The 21,748-nt window shown below is 32.3% G+C and overlaps 1 protein-coding gene and 1 long non-coding RNA gene across 2 annotated transcripts; one reads left to right on the top strand and one right to left on the bottom strand.

Annotated features, from left to right (window-relative positions):
- Positions 1–3,382: 3,382 nt before the first annotated feature.
- On the bottom strand, positions 3,383–4,458 carry LOC110655824 (uncharacterized). Its single transcript, XR_002495028.2, has 2 exons — positions 4,112–4,458; positions 3,383–3,769 (listed from the first exon to the last, which is right to left on the bottom strand). It is a non-coding gene; the product is annotated as an uncharacterized LOC110655824 (long non-coding RNA).
- A 591-nt stretch (positions 4,459–5,049) lies between these two features.
- LOC110655825 (protein DETOXIFICATION 40) lies at positions 5,050–8,727 on the top strand. Its single transcript, XM_021812283.2, has 7 exons — positions 5,050–5,628; positions 5,702–6,333; positions 6,443–6,499; positions 6,642–6,880; positions 7,957–8,075; positions 8,162–8,248; positions 8,525–8,727. Exons 1-7 carry the CDS (start codon positions 5,320–5,322, stop codon positions 8,588–8,590), a joined length of 1,509 nt encoding a protein of 502 aa, XP_021667975.1. The 5' UTR covers positions 5,050–5,319; the 3' UTR covers positions 8,591–8,727.
- The last annotated feature ends 13,021 nt before the right edge of the window (positions 8,728–21,748 follow it).

The following is a 21,748-nucleotide window of genomic DNA, read 5'->3' as shown; positions in this document are numbered from 1 at the left end:
TTGTAAGGATCATAAGAGATCAGATCATAATGGATGCAGAGCTTTTGAGAAGCAAGGGAAAAAGGAAATCCCATAGATTCCCTACCTAAGGTATTAGGGGGTAGTTGTAGCTAAGCAGAGGAAAGGACAATGACTGCAAGTCAACGAGAATAAGTCATAGAATGTCAATAGATAAAAGGAGTTATAGAAATGAAAATTTGGATAGTTGGTTTCAGATGTAACAAGAAAGAAATTCGAATGGCAGTGGAAGTGCTAATCAGAGTGGTCGAAAGATCAATTTTGAGCAATACAAAGATGAAGATGACCTAGCAGAGACACTAAAAGGTACAGTTATCTAGCATAGCTGTCAAGTCAAGAAGAAGAATGGAGCTGAGGAATAAAGTAATCAAAGTTCTATTTTGGGTAAGATAAAAGAGATGAATTAAAGAGCAAACCGAATAGCCAAGAATAGGAAAAGATTACGAAGAAAAAAGTGAGATATAAAGTACATAAAGTGCCATCTTGGGCAAGGTGAATGGGATGAACTAAAAAGCAAATTTCGAAAGCCCAGAACGAGATTACATGAGTGAGGATAGTTGTCAAGATACAGGATCTAGAAGTATAGGACTTGGAGCAAGTCATAGTTCGGGCAGTGTCAGGAGCCAAAACATAGAGTTCAGAGTTGCAAGATATGGATAAAACTTTGTCTATTTCTATTCCCAAGATGGAGTAGGTAGCACTGGAATAAGATCCATTTAAACTTCTAATAATGTGAGGAAAGTTAGTTGAGGAATGCAACCAGAGCACGCAAAGGTTATAGGATGTGCAATAGTGTCTTGAACTGTCCTATTAGGCAAAGGAGTAAATTAATAAGTAGCAAGTTAAATAAAAGAAAACTTAATGGTTCAAATAGGCATGACGAACAAAAAGAATGGTGGAAAATGGCACATAGGCTTAGGTCTTGAGTAGAGAAGGTAAGATAGAAGTTATGGGGTCTACGATCAAGGGTTAGGTAAGCATTTTCAGTATGACCTACAGGGTCACTTTATAAAGAAACATGAATGAAAATAAGTGACAGAACGACAGTAGGAGATAGAGCCGGAAGATATATGTATGAGTGATAGTCACAAGTCACTGAGAAGTACAAGGACAAGAGTTATGGCAGTAAGTATGACTAGAATCAATTTTGGAAGAGCCTGTTAGTAAAAGGTAAACCCAAAGTACAAGTTATTCATTTTTGCTTAATACCTTATTTAGAATAAAATTCATAAAATATTCATAGGTGATTAGAAAATTATGATTCTTGTTGCAACTTATAACCTTGTTAATGACCGCAGGACAAAATTTTATAATTTTTAAAGCTCGTTTGAGTGATTTTTGTAGAATAATAGTTTTAGAGACTAAAAAGTAATTTTTTAATTTTGTGAGAATTACCTGTTTGGAGGGCTCAGGAAAGGCCATGTGATGTTGATGGGATGTAGATGTGGGAATTGTGATTTAGAAGTGTTATTTGAACTATCTTGTAGGTTGAGTACGTCCTAAGTGCAGGAGAAATTCTGCCAGATTTTCAGCATAAATTAGCCTGTCTTTTGTCTCTTTAGAGTCTTATTTTGAAATAGTACTGATTAAATTATAATATAATTTATTTAGGTGATCAGGGTCAGCGATCCTTCTCCATTCAGCCACCGTAGTAACTCCTTGTCAATCAGTGAGTAGATATTGATTTTATTCATAATTTCAATATTATTATATATTCAAGGTATGCTCACGCATCACTCACAAATATATATATATATAAAATTAATTATTAGGCACGCCTTATGTTGCACATGTAATTGATGACTTGTTGTTTATGTTGCTTTATGGCAATTTGGAGTCATGTGCGTGAGTTTGGTGTGTGTGGTGTGTATATGGATATGGGTAGGACAGTAAATGTGGCTGGAGCTTGACTCACTGGGACTAGATCCTTATTATGAATAAGTCGGGGTAGGCACGGCTCGAGTTGATCTCATTGGCCCCTACATTTGGATATTAAGAGAAAGTCCAGCTTTGAGTTGATCTTGCTGGCAGAAGTTGGAACTAAGAGAGCTGTATAGGGAATCACCTCCTATATATATATATGTGTGACTATGAATTTTGCACACAGGTATGTGAGTGCTCCAGATTGCCTTTGGTGTGATTATGACTTGATTTGTTTGAATTGTGTGAAGATGATACATTTCATTCTTAGGATGCAATTGACTTAGATAGTTATAGAAATTATATGTAAAATCAATATCTTACTCTATGAGTCAAACGCTCACTCCTGTTCACCCTATTTTTCCAGGCTACAGAAGGAGTTCTTTTTCAAAATAACCTCTTCCTTCCTCGCAGGTTTATTAATAATTATTTATTTGTATTATTATTTTCTAAATTTGTTATTTAGAACTCCGCATGTGTTAGCAATAGTATGGACCTTGTTGGGAACCGTGTTAATTTAAGTTCTTGATATTAATAAATAAAGGTTTTTTTGATATTTAAATAATTTATAAATGATGGTTTCAGGGTTGAGCTGAACTCCTCTAACTTTAGTTTTTTATAATTATTGAGTTGAATTGACCCGAATAAAAATATAAAATATTTATTTTATTTTATTTTATTTTATTTGCATGTTGAGCCTTAGTTATAGATTTGAGATTGGTAAGGCTTACTACGGATCTTGGAGGCTTTATGCCGACCCAAGTTCTAATGCCGGTCTGGCCCGTAAAATCGGATCGTGACATGCTCTCCACCATGTTATGAGTTCGGTTTTCTGATGCTTGAGGGTCCTTTGGGTTGCTAGTCTTCTTGAGGCGATTTTTGGATAGAATCATTTTTCTTAGCTATTTGATTCCTTTGTGCTTCCTCTGGTTGCCTTTGCCTACTCGGGGACGACTCAGGTTCAGTTTGGAGGTGAGGGCAGCAACGTCATCTCTCAAACGTCCATATCCAATTGTCGGGTCAAGCTGCAATTAGGGTTTGGTTGGATTGGGTCTTAGGCCTTTCTTTTGGTTTGATTTTGGCTTGGGCAATCTGTTAGAGCCCTTTTTTGTGATTAGACTAAACTAGATGGTGTGTTTGGTCTGCCCCTATTTTTAGTTGCACCCCTTATGTTGTGCTAGGCCTCAAGCTTCTTTTCCCACCATAATGAATTATTATCTTTGAAAAAAAAAATTGGATAAAGGCATTTGCAGTTATAAATTGGCTGATCGTAACGCTAATAGGAGTTGACTTAGTATATGTCAAAGGCATATACTAAGCTGAAATGGTATTACGTATGTCCTTCTGAAATGGTACTACCTATGAAGATAAGCAGAAAAGAAGAGAATGGTATTACGTATGTCCTTGATGAGAATTATGTGCGAATATTTTGGTTGGAGAAGCATAGAACAAAAACTGCAGAACATTCTCAGTTATACAATATATATTTATTCAAGGAAGAAGTGATTGTTAACCAACATATTCAATGCCAGGAATGTACTTCCAAGGAAACCATCAACAAAAAAGATTGGATGAGATCATTAATGCAATAACAAGCCCATAACAGAAGCTAGGGCCACAAAACACACAGAATAAACATTGGAAAGAAAAAGGTTATAAGAGAATCACAGTCACCAGATTACCTTGGGAGTAGCAGCAGCATGCCATGGCAGCTATTCTCTGATCCAGTTGCATCTTCTTCAATCCAATTATGTGGAGCAACAGTAAGGAAATAAGAAGAGGAGTTTACATCAACACCCATTATTTCAATTTGGTTTTCCATTTTCTCCACCTATAATTAGAAAGAAAAAATCAATTTCAGCCAATCAAATAATCCAAATTCCAAAATATTAAAGATAACATAAAAATAAGGAGGGATCTAATAATCAAATGATTCACCTGAAAACCAACAACTTTTGTTTATATTTCTTCCTTAATAGAGAAATGCACAAAGAAGAAAACTGTATGAATGAAATTCTCTTTATTCAACAAATCTAATCCGATAGAACTCCTCTAATAATTTCACAAATATTCAAATTGAGAGTATGAGAGCATACATCAAATGAATGCAATCCTTAAGGAAAGAAAATTGCAAATGAAGAAGAAGACTAAGTAAAGAAATAAAGAAATTTACCCCAAGCCAAATTGAATTCCGATTGAACAGAGGATCTTCCCCGATAGAACTGCTTCTTTTGATTGCAAGCTGGAGGCATTCACAAATTCTGGCCTCTCCTCCGTTGTACCGACGATAAAAGAAGCACAGCAGCGAGGAATTGCAGAGGAGTGATAAAATTGGTTGAAGGTGGCGGTGAACGGGCTCTGCAAAATGCAGTGTGTGTGTTTGACCGCGTTCGTAAAACTACGGGTCGTTGATTCTGCAAACAAGTTCAAAAATCAAAAAGGATCTCAAGGATTATTAACTCAAACGATTTGTCGTATAAACAAAACGACTTAGCAAAATTTGCAATTTAGATAGGAAGAATTTGCAGTGTAATGGCAAAAGTATTAAATGAGTACTTTGGAGAGGCTAGCGCGCCGTGACGATTTTAACCTTCCCAAAGTTAGCTATTTACAACTTTACCATTAAATATCAAACTTTTTTTTTAAATAATTACTTAATCAATATTGATTAGTATGTCCTCTATTTTTAAAAGGTAATTAATTAATACCAACTGTTTAATTCTGTTTTTTAAAATCACAATGAACTCATGTGAGATTATTAATACCAATGAACATGGCTAATTATTAGATATACTAAGAACACTAAAAAATAATACTTTTTTAGATACAATAAAATACTGAATGTATTTAATAATCTCTAGTGAACATGAGCCAACTAAGACGAATTATGCTAAGTTGCTTCTCTTACATGTCAGGTTTGCAGGTCAATTTATACAAAAAGTGTGATCTATGGCATCAACAGGGATAAATTTTGCACAATCAAGCTCTCCCTCTTTAAATGATTATGGAGACTACAGGCACTTGAAGGAACTTAGTGCGTGTTCTGTTTAATTATAGAGCTTCCAAAATGCTCAACTTAGATTACTACGAGTTCTGTTTAATTATATATGTTTTAATTTTACGTATGTACAACAAACTGTCAAACCAAAGTAGCTTGAGTTGCGTTATCCCCTCATCATGTGGACGAAAAATTCATCCAGCTACCAATGTTAAAATCAGAGGTGATCATTCAACCGCAGAAGGAACTGTTTGTTAAACGTGAAGAGGTTATCAATAAACTAATGTAATAACTTTCTTTCTATATACATGCTATCAACTTTACCTATATGACATTAATCCTATAGAATTTAGAGTGAGAGCAAGAGAGAATTTAGAGAGATCATGGCTGATAATGATGAGGTCAATCAATCCATATTACTTCGCAAACAATCCTCGTTGCAGCCAGTGAGCTCTGAACTTGAAGAAATATTATCTAACATGGAATTCACATACTTTCAGCGTCTCCAAAAAGCTGTCTTGCTAGAGCTGAAAACACTATTTCTTTTAGCTGGGCCTTCAGTTGTGGCTTACTTGCTCAATAATGTAGTTTCCATGTCTACTCAGATCTTCTGTGGCCATCTTGGCAATCTTCAGCTTGCTGCTGCTTCTCTTGGCAACACAGGAATCCAAATTTTCGCCTATGGCCTCATGGTATATATATATAGCTCGATTTCATAGAAAAAAATTAGTTTTATTTATATATAATATGTATAACTGCTTGCAGCTTGGAATGGGAAGTGCAGTCGAGACACTATGTGGCCAAGCCTATGGGGCACATAAATATGAGATGCTAGGTGTTTATCTACAGAGATCAACGGTTCTTCTCACTGCAACTGGGATACCAGTCACTCTCATATACATTTTCTCCAAGCAAATCTTGCTGGCTCTTGATGAATCAAAAGAAATTGCATCAGAGGCTGCGATTTTCGTCTATGGTCTTATTCCACAGATATTTGCTTATGCTGCCAATTTTCCAATCCAAAAGTTCTTACAGGCTCAGAGCATTGTTTTCCCTAGCGCATACATATCAACGGGAACGCTGGTGGTGCATCTCTTAATAAGTTGGCTTGCTATTTATAAATTTGGTTGGGGATTGTTAGGTGCCTCACTGGTTTTGAGCTTGTCCTGGTGGATTATAGTGGTGGCACAGTTTGCATACATTTTGGCTAGTCCAAAGTGCAAACGAACATGGACTGGATTCACTTGGCAAGCCTTCTCTGGCCTGTGGGATTTCTTGAAGTTGTCTGCTGCATCGGCTGTGATGTTGTGCCTTGAGACTTGGTACTACCAAATAATTGTTTTGGTTGCTGGGCTGCTGAAAAATGCTGAAATTGCCTTGGATTCCCTCTCCATCTGGTAAGCATAGCTTTTTCTTGGTAGATTTTTTTTTTTTCAAAAATAATTTAGTAAAAGGATTCTAATCATGTTATGATTCACTTCCTGTCCCCTACTCAATTGAATACAGCATGGCTATATCAGGGTGGGTGTTCATGATTTCAGTGGGTTTCAATGCAGCTGCAAGGTTTGTTTGTTTATATGGTGATTCCATTATGCTAATAAGAATTTGAACTTGACAATAATCATTTAACATTTAATTAAATTAATTAGCATTAATGGTAAATGTCTTTCATACATATGATGAGCATTTGAATGTGTGAAAGCAGTGTGAGGGTAAGCAATGAGCTAGGAGCTGGACATCCCAAATCAGCATCTTTTGCTGTTGTGATAGTGACTTTAAGCTCCTCATTCATATCTTTGATCATCGCTATTCTTGTGCTGTTATTGCGCAATTACTTGAGCTACATCTTCACTAGTGGTACAACAGTAGCCAAAGCTGTGGCAGAACTCTCTCCTTTCCTTGCACTTTCTATCTTACTAAATGGAATCCAACCTGTTTTATCAGGTAATAATAGCCTTCTTTCCAATTTGATACTGTTTTATCAGGTCATTATTGTACGATGTTTTCTTTTTGAGAAATTCTTGCCCATTCTTAATTTATTGTGGATCCAAGATGCATTATGTACGATGGGATCCTTATATTAAAAGAAATTCTTACCTAGATCTTGTTTATCATCGATCCAAGACACAAACATATGAATCTCATCATACATCTTGTATCTTAGATCCATAGTTAACCGAATCTGGATAAGAAAAATCCTATATTAAATAGGTGAGATTTACACATTCCATAATAAACGAGGTCTAGATATGTTTTTCCTTTTCTTTTTATTCATGAAAAAGTCACTTTATACTGCATAATAAGAATAACATTAAAACCATCCTACCTAAGCAAGAACAATAATTCTCTTTATTTATAAGGAAGTTGTTGTCCTTGTGATTTGGATAGTGAATTCCATTAGTAATGCTTCAACTGTTAATTTCTAGAATCAAAGGATATAATTCTTAGGAAATTGTTATCTAATCCATTATAAATATAAAAAATAAGATATATACAATAAAATTCACTTATTTTCCTGCATTATATTCAAAATATATCGAGTCTAAATAATAACAACGTATGATCTATGACTACTTTATCAAATAGCCGTAATTGAGTAGTACTTTAGTCACTTTCAAGACTCTAAGATATCGATTTCAAACCTGGCCAAGTGAACAATAAATGAGTTAATGACCACTTAAAATGGAATCTTAATTTTAATAAAAAGAAAAGAAAAATAAGAGACAGAAAAACAATACGAGGGCATACTAGTAGACAAGAAAAGAACGTCAAGTCATATTCATATGATTGAATTTAGCATTCACAGATAGTGATATATAGTTGAGAAGCAAAATTCATTTCAACAGAGACAAGGTTTAATTTGTACATATGATTAATAAATACCTTGTTGAATTTCAAAGCAATACACGACAGCTAGATGGCTAGCTAACCTTCGTCCTTGTCCTTTTGCTCTTAGACTCGTTGTTAGACATCTCTCTCTTATCCTTCACATTGATTTTGTGGCTGCAATTGTTTTGAAGGGGTGGCTGTTGGGTGCGGATGGCAAGCTTTTGTCGCATACGTTAACGTGGGATGTTACTATTTCATTGGTATACCACTAGGTTGCGTTCTTGGATTCACTTTTGATATGGGAGCCAAGGTAATTTCTCTACCTCAAATAATATTCAATCCCCAAATTTTAATATGAAAAATTCTAATTTATTGATTTCCTTTTTAAACATATAGGGAATATGGTCTGGAATGTTAGGAGGCACTATCATACAGACTCTCATTTTGTTATGGACTACATTTCGTACTGATTGGAATAAAGAGGTAAATTTAATTAACCTAAAAGCTTCATTTGAAAAAAAAAAAATTACTTACAAAAAAAGAATTCAATTCAATTTTTATGTAGTCAAATTTATTTTTATTTTTTTAAATTAAAAAAATTAAATTTTTATAAAATTTTAATTTCTAAACAGGCTTAATGCGAAATATATATATAATTTAGATTATACTATAGCTAGCTTTATCAGTTGAAAAGAAAAGCCCGATGGATGTAGATAGGCAATTAACTAAAGCATGGTGAATTTTGGATTATTTTTTCAGGTTGAGAAAGCACAGACTCGTTTGGAAAGATGGGACGACGTTACCGATCGACTTTTGAAGGATTAAACGGCTGCTTTTTTTATATGTCGAGAACTTGTTTTGCTTCGCATAAGCATCAAATGATTCACATATATTTAATTGTGATTGTTAAAACTATCCTTTATGGTTTATATTATTTATAAAAAATAAATCTGTTACTAATACAGTGATATCAAATTATGAGGGCTAAGTACAAAACTATAAAAATAATAAATTTATACATATAAATATACATACATATTTAAGAAAAAAATGTGTTAATTATATATCATACATAATTTATATTAAATTAATTTATTAAAATTATAAAATAATATAATCATTAATTAATTGAAACCATTTTAAAGTATATAAAAATAATGATGAAAAGTTAATTTTAATTTTTTTATAAATAAAACTATTTGAATAAATATCTTATTGATAAAATTTATAAAATGAATTAAAATTGTCTATAATATAAATTAAAATTTACTAAAAATTAATGAAAATAACAACTATACAATTAATATAAGCTAAACATAAAAAAAAAATTCTAGTATAGTAATTTTAATAAATTATTTTAAATTATAGTTAAGTGTTTTATAATTTTAAATAAATTATTGTAATTTTAATTATATTTATTTATAAATTTTTAATTAAGGGGAATTTTTAGGACTTAGGGCCATGGGTCCCTCTAGTTCCAATATAGTTTTGCCTCGAGCTAATAATACATTTTAGTGGCGTGTTTGTTACTAACTTATATTAATTTGTTGCTAATAATTTTTAGTAATAATATATTTGTTGATAATAATTTCAACCATAAAAAATATATCTGTATGATTTAGATGCTAACAATTTTTAGCAACGACTTATTCATGTAAAATCTTGAAATAATTTTAATTTTTGATATTGATATTACTATAATATAACATAATTAAAATTTGATTATTATTTTAATAATAATTCTACTTATACCATGATTTTTAATTTTGTAATTCTATAATTTTAATCCAATAAATATTATTAATTATTAAAAATTATTTAACTTAATATAATCAAATCAATAAAAAAAAACTTAATTACTGAACCTCACTTCTGCTAATTCATTTTCTTCGATGTTCTAAGTGTTTATAAATTTTATAAGAGGAAGAATAATGGGATAAACAAAAGCACCATTAACATATTTATAAAATTATTATAAAAAATTAACTATTTAATTCACAAAATTATAAAATTATTATTAAAAAATTAACTATTTAATTAAATCAAAAAATTTGTGCTTGTATTAATTAATAGATGCAAAATTCTTATTAAAAATAAAAACAAAATAATTTTATATTTTGAAATTACTTAAGCTATAATAAATTGAAAAATATTGTTCATTAAAAACATTAATAAAATTATTAGAATTTCATTTATATTTTGACTAATTTAGGTAAATAGAATATACTAACAATAATTTTATAATCTTAATAAAATTAATCAAACTAAAATCTTAAATAAAATTGAAAAAGTGCATAAAGTTTTTTTAATATTTATGCCTATTTTTAAATAAATTTATTTTTATTGCATCAATAAAATATTCTAATTTATATATTATTGAAAAATTATAATAAGAAATAGAATTTCATTTCTATAAAAAAATATTAAAAAATACGTTTAGAATTTTTTTTTTCATTTCTAATTAATAATGTTGAAAAATCAAAAAAGAAATTAAATTATTTGTTTTTAAGTCATTTTATAAAGTAAGTATTTTTTTTAAATATTAAATTACTACTAAAAATGCAACATAAATATTATTGCTAATATTATAAAAAAATAAATTTTAAGATATTAAAACAAAATTATTAAAAAAATTTACAAATAAAAATTGTCACTAATATGTTAGAATAAAAAATATTAAAGAATAAATTACTAAAACATTTATTGATAAATTACTAAAAAATAAAATTATTACTAAAACAATATAAAAATATTATTAAAATTTACAAATAAAAATAAATTAACAAAAAAACTACCATAAGTGTATTATAATAAAAAATTACTAAGAAATAAATTACTAATAAAAATTAAAGTGGGAGAAAGAGTTGTGAATAAAAAAAGAAAAAAATAATAAGAGAAAAATGAAAAAACAAAGAAATTGAAATGCAAAAATATTAATAAAAAAGGCAAAAAAAATAAGGAAAAAAATCAAATGAAAGATAAAAGGAAGAAAATGAAATAAAATAGAAGAAAGAATAAAATGCAAGAAAAATAAGATGGAAAAAAGTATTAATGAAAAAAAATAATATTAAAGATAGAATGAAGCCAATGAGGAAGAAAATGAAAAGAAAGGAATAAAGAGTGAAACGAAAAAGAAAATGAACAAAATAAGGGAAAAATCAAATGAAAGATAAAAGGAAGAAAATGAGAAAAAATTGAAAAAAAAATGGAAGAAAGAAGAAAATGAAAGGAAAGGAATAAAGAGTGAAATGAAAAGAAAGTGAAAAAAAAAATAAGGGAAAAAATCAAATGAAAGTTTATACCTTTATTTTGTGATGAGTATGTGCATTGAGGCTGTGGGAAATTCGATGATAAAAAATTAATTAATTATGTGAAATAGAAACTTAGGGTTATTTGAAATTGAATTTATTTGTAAATTAAATTCTCAATAATAAATTAATTTAGTCATCTGATAAATATCATTTAAATAATTAGTAAACCCATAGATAGGAATTACTTGTGCATGAAAATTATTTGTAAACAACAACTCTTTTGTGAATTACTTACGTGTATAGAATTAGAATTGCATTTTTAGGATAAAATTTAATAAATGAATAATAAACAAGATTTCTAGAAACATTAGTAGAGAATTGACACTCGAATTAACGAGGTTAGACCAGGCGTAAGGGGTGCCTAACACCTTCTCCTTATATACCCACTATCCTAAACCTAGACATTGGGCTATGGTAATGACGGTTGTGGAAACTCTGCAAGGAGCAAGTTGCCATCCATGACCCTCGAAAGAAACACTGAATATGTCCCGGTTATTACTCGGGTGGTGACTTTTGTCTATCTATGCCTTCGTGGCATAAATCCTTAGTACCGTGATAGTGTTATGGAAAGATGGTACTTACCAGTGGTTTGATTTTATTAGGATTGTATGAAGTGCATGTCTAGGAAATATTGTCTAAGAAGGTGGTACTTAAGTGAGACCATTGTGACTCCACCATCTTTTCTGGGCATTACCAAGTGTATTTTATATAATTCTAGTGGATGATATTATGCCTTACACCCCCCCTACTCCCACAGTTTGGCAACTCCACTGGGGACTAAATGGATAGTTACTCCAATATGTTTCTATTAGTCTAATATTATTCCTCTGTTAAACTTTTTGCATTGTACTACACTATCACACGAATCACCCTTATCCTTTTTAGCCTCGCTAGTACTAGCCAAGGAAACCATAGCTCCACTCGAGCTATAATGAATTGGTGAATACTAGCACCCCATACCCGTACCTTCGAGTATATAAAAGAGCCATAGCTCCAATCATTGTGCTTAATGGACAAGCTCTCACATGGGTGACCCTTTTCCTACCTGATGAAGCCCATGAGCTATAGATTTCAGCCCTGGGTACCCTGTGTATTTTTTTTGTGTTGGATTTATAACCTCACTGTTCAAACTATAAGTTCTAGTGGTAGTTGAGATTAACCTAGGCCTATGCATAAACCCAATGTGTGTATAGGCCCAAGTCCATTTCAAAACCCGTGTTAAGCAAGAAGATGCTTACTTATGGTTAAACTTTAAGGATACAAATCCCTTGTTTGTGAGGGGAGGATTGTCCTGGATTACCTCCTGTTGGTGTGTCCAGTGTACCGTAGCCTAGGATAGAATTTTTTTCCTACCCTGCACGTGAGAGTTAAAGGTATAAGGGGGCAGTTCTGGAGATGTTCTTTTTTGCTTTAATTCAGTCTTTGGTCTGATTTTAGTCGATTTATATGGTTTGGTTTTGGTTCAGTTTTGATTCTATTGGTGTGGTTTAGTTTTGGTTTTGTAAAGGTAAAGGTTAAAAAAAAATGGTCCATTCATGCATTGCATTCAAGTACATAGCATGTTTAGGTTAACCCTTAAATCCTATTTTTTTGAGCAAACATAGCCTCGAAACACACCAAAGAGACTTTTGATCAGGTCACTTAGGTTAGGGAAGGGAAGAGACTAGCAAGGATTTCACCTGTACTACTTAAGATGGAAGAAACTATGGCCATGCTTGATGAAACCTTGAATGCCAAGTTGTTTGAGCTAGAAGAGAAAATTGTTGTTAACTTTGGAAAGAGGACCCAAGGTAGGCTAAGTAAGTGACATTTGGATAAGGCACCCCTAAAAATTACATCACATTTTAAAGTTTGCTTGAGGACAAGCAAAAGCTTGAGTTTGGGGGTATTTGATGCATACATTTTGCATACTCATTTAGGTTTAATTTCATGGCCATTTTATTTGATTATTAGTCACTTTTAGCTAATTTCATTAGTTATTTAGATAGTTTTTCATGATTGCCAATTTTTGGATTAATTTGTAATTTTACTTTGTTTTGTAGGAAAAATGGTGTTTTTGAAAGACTAAAAAGAAATTTTGCTATTGAGGAGTGATTTCTACAGCCAAATATGTCAAAAACAAGTTTCAAAGTTGAAATATGCATTGGCCAAATTGCGCATAACTTGCCGCATAAGTTATGCAATTCTGCATAAGGAGAAGAAACTGTCCCCACTACTTACCAAAATCTGCATAAGTTGCCGCATAACTTATGCAGATTTGTGCCTCCCTTATGCAACCTCACAGAATTCTGCATAACTTATGCAGTCTTGCACCTTGCTCATGCAGTTTCGCATAAGAGAGCCAGAAACCAGTCGAAAACTGCATAAGGGACTGCATAACTTGTGCAGTCCACTTATGCAGTCCCACAAAGACTTCATAATGAGCTGGCAAAAGATTCCCTCAGAAAATCACACCTCAAACACACCATTTTAGGGTTCCTTGTCAGAAAAAATATATATAAATAGGCCCTTATCCCATTTTAGAAAGGGAGGAAGAAAAAGGAAAAGAAAGGGGCAGCAGCTGAAGAGTCAAAAACATCGCTCCCACCATTTCCAAACAGATTTGGAGTTTTCTTTCCTTTATTGCACATTTCCTACCTTTCTTGTATCGGGTTTCTTTAGTTTTAGTTTATTTTCACGACTTATTTCCTCTTTTACTTAGAATTTCTTGTGTTAAACATAGATTGTGAGTAGTTTTCTTTGATTCTGGAGTAAGGGATGTAATATTTTAGTTATTTTTGTGGATTTGAACTGGGTTAGTCCCAATTTGACTTAATTAACTTAGATCTAAAAATAGACTAAGGGTTAAGAGAGTTTTAATAGATTGATTAAAGAACCTAATGGGTCTTGGTTAATTTTAACTCCACGAAAGTAGGATTAAGTTAATTAAGGCACTCTTTGTCTCACTCGAAAGAGTTTTCAAAGGATTTTTGTCACACCTTACCCATCTGTAAGGCATAACATGATCCCGTAGAATACTTAATGAATTACCGAACTTCACCTACCGATAACTCACTAAGCACCCTACAAGGGATTTTAAAACAATTTTCTTATTTTTGATAAGTGGTGAGCATTTCTAATAAGTATTTTAAACATGTAATTAAGTTGAAAGCTAGTTAATATTTTTAGTCCATTTTATTTTTTCGCAAATTTTATAAAAATTTTGACAGAGTTCTCTCTGTATTTTGAGAAAACAGTTCTTCAAATACCTGTAAAAAAGCACTTCTAAAAAATTTTCTCAACAACTGCTTCAATTTCATACTCAATCTCAATCAATTTCACAATCATTTCAATAAATTTCTCAAGTTCAAAATTCAATAATCCTCAGCATCCTAGCAATACATTTCATTTAAATTAAATAAAATAGTTGTACTCATATTTCATTAAAGACAAAACAATTTATACACATCCTTACAAATTTATATCAAAAGAAACACAAACTAAACTTTATTACAAACTTCATACAAATTTTTGTACAAGCTGCTCAAGACCCATTTACATGTCCATACATTTATATGCAATACATAGATCAAAAGAAATATTTACAATTAGGGTATAAATTATACCCGAAGACTTTAGGCCGAATGATCCTCAATCTTTAGCAGCTCAGTCTGCTGCTCCTCTAGTCTCTGTATCTGCGATAACAATAAAAGCTATCGCTGAGTACTAGGACTCAGTAGTGCACAACATACTAAAATAATCTTTATGCAAAAATAAAATCATATTTATTCAAAAATTTGACTAAACATGAGCATTAAACACAAAACATGAATTATGAGATTTTAATGCAAACCACGTTCATTTCGAAGTATCAAAACACATTCATAAAACCCACAGTTAAATCATGCCATTCGAAATAAATAGAATCTCAATAGCCAGAGGCTAAAGAGAAATCACATCACAAGGCTAGCTAGCTCAAATATATGGATATCCATTCACATCCTCTTCTACTAGCACACCTCAACACTTCTCCAGAGAAGGAATCAAAATTCGAAACTAATTACCCCCACTAGTCGTGCTAGTGAGGTGTTCAAATATATGATCATGATACTGTGGTTTCAAAACTTATCTTAACAATTTGCTAAACATTGTCATTTCAAATATACACAATAACTTTCACAGTTTAAATCAAAACATCATAAATAATGTCACAATTAAACTTTCAACAATTCAAAAGCACAAGCAAAATACATATTTCATTCACTTTATCAATGAATTTTAAAGCATGGAGATGTTGTGCACAAACCTCAAGCGAGTCGTCCCTTAGCCTCGACTCGGTTCCTCGGGTTCCTTCCCGATATTCTTTTTAACTGAAACACACAATTTTACAATGTTTCAGTACTAGACTTAACACAAATCCAAAATAAATTTAGCTTCACATTTACCTAGTTCTAACGTGTTAAATTCGACGTTCTCGAAATTTTTGTGTTTCGGGTTACTATTCACTACACTATTCAAGTCAAATAGTTGACTTTCTAAGGCTTAATAGGTATGGGAATTCCAAATTCACCTACCTTCCACATTTTAGTCACTAAACTTGTTGGTTTTGGTCATTTTCTCAAAACTTAGGTCTTTTAGGCAAAATTGTAAATTTTCGGTTTTGGAGTCCTAAGTTGCACTGTTTCATTGGCCCTTTTACTGTTAGAATTTGGCAAAACTTCCTTCATAGAAAATGTTCCTTATTGTCTTAAGTGTATTCTCATTTTTGGATCACCCCAATTGGAGTTTTGTAACTGAAGTTATGGCCAAAATACAATTCGCTTCACGCAATCGCTCATGCTGCAATTTAGGTTCTGGCAGATTTTTTATCCAACTTTATTCAATAATTTGACCAAGTTAAGTCCATAATTTGGCCTAATTTCCTTCATACGAAATGTTCTACTATGTCTTAGGTTTCCATCGGTTCAAGAATAGCCTAAATCGGAGTTTTCTAGAGAGAGTTATAGCCATTGGAACTTTACTGTTTAAATGGAAATCTGCAGTTTTGCAGGTTCAGTAACTCAACTTTTCTCAATCATTTGATTAGGTTAATGGCATAATTTGGGTTGGTGTTCTTCATAAAAGTTTTAGATCTATATCTTATCTAATTACAGGTAAAATTTCAGGTCATTTTGACCTTCCTAGCTCGAGTTATGACCAAATGAACAATTACTGTTTATTTGGTGGGTTTATGCGATGTGACCGCTTCTCATTTCACCATCGCTCATTTGGTCGCTTTATGCGGTGTGACTGCTCTCATTTTACTTTGGTCAATTGGTTCACTAAGTTTTGGTCAATTTTTGGCCATGGTTCCTTAATGAAAATTGTGCTATTTTATGTCTATTTTCATCCCCAATTGCTGGCATATCAATTGGACTTGTAAAATTTCCATTTTGGTCCTTCAAAGTTGGCTTGGTCATGCTGCCAGCAGCATGACCATTTGCCCTACGAATTTAACTTTTATTCTCACAATTTCCACACATCTCTTTTAGTCATTATTGACCATTTTTCATCTCATAATAGACTAAAGTCATCATTTAAGCATTTCTCCAAAATTTGGTTCACAAAACCTAACATTCAAACCCTAACTCATTCATCTCATGCACTTAACTACATTTAATGGTTTTAATGCTAATCATTCAACTAAGTAAGGTTTCTTAACTCATTCAAAACCCTCAAGCCATACAATTGATGTCCCTTCTTCAACAGGCTGAAATTTCAGTTTGTTCCTCCCCATATAATTTTTTTTAATTTTAAGTTTATTTACAAGTAAATCAAGCTATAAACACAACTACTAAAGTTCAAATTTACAAATGGATGTGCTTACCTCACTTGAATTTGAATTCTCTATTTTCTCTCCTCTTTTCTTCTTTCTTTGATGATCAATCTCCTTTTTAAGTAACTAAAATAAGTTTTTATGGGTGAATTTGGGTAAGGTAAGATCAAATGGGTGTTTAAAAGGTTGAAGCAAGCTTTAATGGTGAAGTTCCCATGGAGGGCTCATGGAGAAGGTGGGGCGGCAACTTGGGAAGAGGAAAGGCTTTCTAAAATTTTTTTTTTCTTTTCTTTTCTTTAATCTTTATCCCTTTTAGAAGACCAAAAATCCTAATTACTAAATAATTTAATTAATTTCTTTATGACATCATGCATGATGTCATCACCTTTGACTTTTTCATCTTCTTTTTTTTTTCTTTTTTTTTTTATTTTTCTATTAGTTCTTTAATTTAATTCTCGATTTCAAAATTTTCTTTTCTCCGATTTTATTTGACAGTTAGGTCAGGAGTCAGCTCTCGGGGTCAATTGACCAAATTGCCCCTCGCCAGTTCATCCCGGTTTGTAAATAATTCCATATTTCTTTCGGTTCCCTGACCTAATTATTTGACTGACTTAACAGTTCTTTTTCGTGATTTTCTCTTTTCCACTGTGTTCATAAGGGTCCTAAGGACCGCAGCGTCACTTTTTACGGTTCGAAATTTGAGTTTAAAATGACTTCAAATGTTTCTCGAGGAGGTCACCCATCGCTGTGACTCTCGGCTCGTTTAACTTCTTATGTTCTATTTTTCTTGTTTATACTTAACTAATTGAACATTACTAATTATTTGTGTTTATGGCTTTTCTAATTGTCTTAAGTGTGGTTCTAATCCCCTTAATTATTCGGACCGACCCCGGTCACCGGAATAGTGAAATCTACCAGGCTATGCAAACGGGGTGTTACAATTTTAGAATTAATCTCCTTTAAACCCATAAATTTCATGGGTTGGGCTAGCTAGGGAAAATCCCAAAATGACTTAAATATGAACCCTTAACTCCAGAATCGTCTTTCATTAATTATTGCTTGGAATTTTACTTTTGAGTGTTTAGTTTAATCTCATTTTATTAATTTTCATTATTATCAATTTTTTTATTTTGTGAATTATTAAATTAGTCATTGTTTGAATTTAGTTTTGCATTTTCATACCTTATGCTTCAAATTCCTAAATTTCTTTTATTAATTTGATTAAAATACAATTTTAACATATTTTATTTTACATCAAAAATTCAATCATTAACACAACTCCTCGTGAGAACGATATCTGTTTCTATACTATTTGAACGACTCGTGCACTTGCGGTTGGGACCCATCACCTGTGCCCAGTATTTGTTTCTGTTATCTGGCCCCGCCGTGTGGACTATCACGGTATTAGGTTGCATTATCGAGTCATGCATCATTGCAGTTTATGGTTTGCATTAGTATCATATACATTGATATCTGTGAAGGAGGAGGAAGGTATTTAATATCTGGTAGCGCGCTTACCATCTGGCCTTTGGTGATGTGGGGTATCATCACCCTGGTGCACTGTACCATAAAATTTTTATTGAATGAATTTCTTTTATATATATGTTTTATAAAGTTATTTTATTAATGATTTTGACAGCATGAGCATGATTTTATTGAATAGAAAATTTATTGTGAAATTATTCAAGCGTCTGCCTGTTCCTATTCCGTTGTGTGCTATAATTATCATTCACTGAGCATCTAGCTCAAACCACGTTTTCTCATATCTGCTTTGGATCAAGAGAATTCTGCAGCTGATCCAAATATTCAGTCCATTTTCTAGAGAGGGACAACTTTGCTTTGTTCTCATGGTATGCTCGAATTCATATTTTCTCGGGCTAATAATTAGTTTAGTTTATTGAATAGTTTAAGTTTTTATTGAAATCTGTAGAGACTCCGCAGTTTACCTATGGGATATTTATGATGTTTATTCAGCATTTTGTTTATTTGGATTTTGTCTATTTTTGGGATTAGTAAGTGACAATATAATCATTCAAGATACTCTGATAAGGCTTGCATGATTTAAGAATACTTAAATTATGCACCGGTCACGGTTCAGAATTTTGGGTTGTGACATTATAAAGCTTATTTCTAACTTTGGAAGGTTAAAAATTTGGCAAAACTAAATGTAAGAGGGAGTAATGGTGTACCGGAATAAATAAAGAAGTTTTTATTGCATTAACCAGGAATAGGTTTTATTTAATTATGATTGTGAATTTTGTATCTTGAGGGATACATTAAATGATTAAGTGATTAAACTACATTATTTTGATTTAACCTATGTCTTTTGAGCATGACAGAATAGGTGCTTAATATGAATGCCCTGGTGATTGTCTAGTTTAAAAAATAAATAAATAAATAAAGAGGAAAAAGACAAAGATAAAGAGAGAGAGAGAGAGAGTTCACTAAGTGGAAAACCCAAAAGGGCCACTTAGGCAAAAGTTAGAGCAAGTCTTAAATAAAAACTCGAAAGAGCATTTCAGGCAAAAGTTAGGGCACAAAGAATGGAGTTTATGGAAGAAAATGAGTCAAGGCAGAACAAGATTTTGAAATAACTTTAGAATAATAAACCATGGGGAGAGAAGAAAAAGAAAAATTAGAGAAAATTTGTATTGTGACCTTAAGGAAGTTATTTTAGTGAACAGTTTTCATCAAAAATTTTGAAGTTACCAAAAAGTTTTTGCAAAAAGAGGTCCCTCAGAGGACTAAGTTTTTTCAGAATCTTCAGTAAAATTAGCATGCCCATAATAGGAAGTAACATACAAGAAGCACAAAAATCAAAGAGAGTTTTGAGACCCAGTCATTCCAATTTTTTTCAAATCATGAGATAGGGCACATGACATAGTTGTGTAAGACATAGAAGAACATACATCAACATGTCACCTATAGGTGTGTAAGGCATAGAAGAACATGCATCACCATAGTTTCAAATGTCGAACTATGAGGGGGTCTGATTCTTTCTCAGGATAGTGTGGGAGATACATAGGTAGTTTAGGACCACGGTTCTAAATACGAACTCACAACATTTCATTACAGATGTTTTTTGATAAGTCCTTAGATGTTGTTTAGGGTATATGGCATAGTTGTGTAAGGTGTAGAAAAACACGCATCAACATGTCACCTGTAGGTATGTAAGGAGTAAAAGAACATGCATCACCACAGTTTTCAGTGTCGAACTACGAGGAGGTCTGATTCTTCCTTAAGATAGCGAGGGGGATACGTATGTAGTTTAAGACCGTGGTCCTAAATACGAACCCATAACATTTCATGACAGATGTTTTTTGGTAAGCCCTTAGACGTTGTTTAGGGCATATGGCATAGTTGTGTAAGGCGTAGAAGAACACGCATCGACATGTCACCTATAGGTGTGTAAGGCAAAGAAGAACATGCATCACCACAGTTTCAAGTATCGAACTATGAGTGGGTCTGATTCTTCCTCAAGATAGCGAGGGGGATACGTAGGTAGTTTAGGACCACAGTCCTAAATACCAATCCACAACATTTCCAATCACACAGTTGCCATTGTCATGAGACCATAGCTAGTCTCATGACGCAGAGTGTATCGACAGAGCAAGATGCACTCGATTTTCACATGACACTATTATCACAGTTATGAGACCGTAGCTAGTCTCATAACATAGAGTATGTCTACCGAGCAAGATGTACTCGATCCTTATAGCCAATGCTTCATAGTTATTACAAGATTGAGTTTCACTTTGACGAAACTTGAGCAATGCTTTCGCATTGATTTCAACTTTCACCAAAGTAGAGGGCAAACTGTAGACCCTTATTTTGTGATGAGTATGTGCATTGAGGCTGTGGGAAACCCGATGATGAAAAATTAATTAATTAGGTAAAATAGAAACTTAGGGTTATTTGAAATTGAATTTTTTTGTAAATTAAATTATCAATAATAAATTAATTTTAGTCATATGCTAAATATCATTTAAATAATTAGCAACCCTATAGATAGGAATTACTTGTGCATAAAAATTATTTGTAAACAATAACCTTTTTGTGAATTACTTGTGTGTGTAGGATTAGAATTGTATTTTTAGGATAAAGTTTAATAAATGAATAATAAACAAGACTTCTATAAACATTAGTAAAGGACTAACACTCGAATTAACGAGGTTAGACCAGGCGTAAGGGATGCCTAACACCTTCCCCTTACGCACCCACTATCCCTAACCTAGACATTGGGCTATGGTAATGACGGTTGTGGAAACTCTACAAGGAGTAAGTTGCTATCCATAACCTAGACATTGGGCTATGGTAATGACGGTTGTGGAAACTCTACAAGGAGTAAGTTGCTATCCATAACCCTCGGAAGAAATACTGAATATGTCCCAATTATTACCCGGGTGGTGACTCCTGTCTATCTATGCCTTCGTTGTCACACCCTATCCCTCTGTAAGGTATGACATGATCTCGTAGTATACCTAATAAATTATCAAACTTCGCCTACCGATAACCTATTAAATATACTACAAGGGATTTTGACAAAACAAATGCATTTTCAAATTTAGCGTGATGCTATAAACTTTATCTAAAATTAATTTAACCTGTAAAAATTTTACAAAAATTTCGGCAGAGTACCAGCTAAAAATTTATAAAACAGTTCTTCAATACCTGCAGAAAAACACTTCCAATATGTAATAAATCCATAACTCCAATTTTTCTCAACACCATTTAATCTCAATCAACTCAATGTCAAGCAAACTTAATATTTATAGAATTCTAAATGAAATTTAACTACTGTATTTATAAAAAAAAATATTAAAAAAAATTATATTACAAAAATTTTGCATTTGACCAAAATGACAATACCAACTTTTA

Source organism: Hevea brasiliensis, chromosome 11 (genome assembly GCF_030052815.1).
Source record: "Hevea brasiliensis isolate MT/VB/25A 57/8 chromosome 11, ASM3005281v1, whole genome shotgun sequence".
Classification (NCBI taxonomy): Eukaryota; Viridiplantae; Streptophyta; class Magnoliopsida; order Malpighiales; family Euphorbiaceae; genus Hevea; species Hevea brasiliensis.
Note: the sequence above shows the minus strand (reverse complement) of the source record. Positions and strands in the feature narration are given on the sequence as shown.

Bases quoted from the DNA above. Each gene is read 5' to 3' on its own strand.
- LOC110655825 (XM_021812283.2), top strand. From the start codon at position 5,320: ATGGCTGATAATGATGAGGTCAATCAATCCATATTACTTCGCAAACAA. The intron at 6,334-6,442 runs GTAAGCATAGCT...AATTGAATACAG, and splicing joins TTGGATTCCCTCTCCATCTG to CATGGCTATATCAGGGTGGG. The intron at 6,500-6,641 runs GTTTGTTTGTTT...GTGTGAAAGCAG, and splicing joins GGTTTCAATGCAGCTGCAAG to TGTGAGGGTAAGCAATGAGC.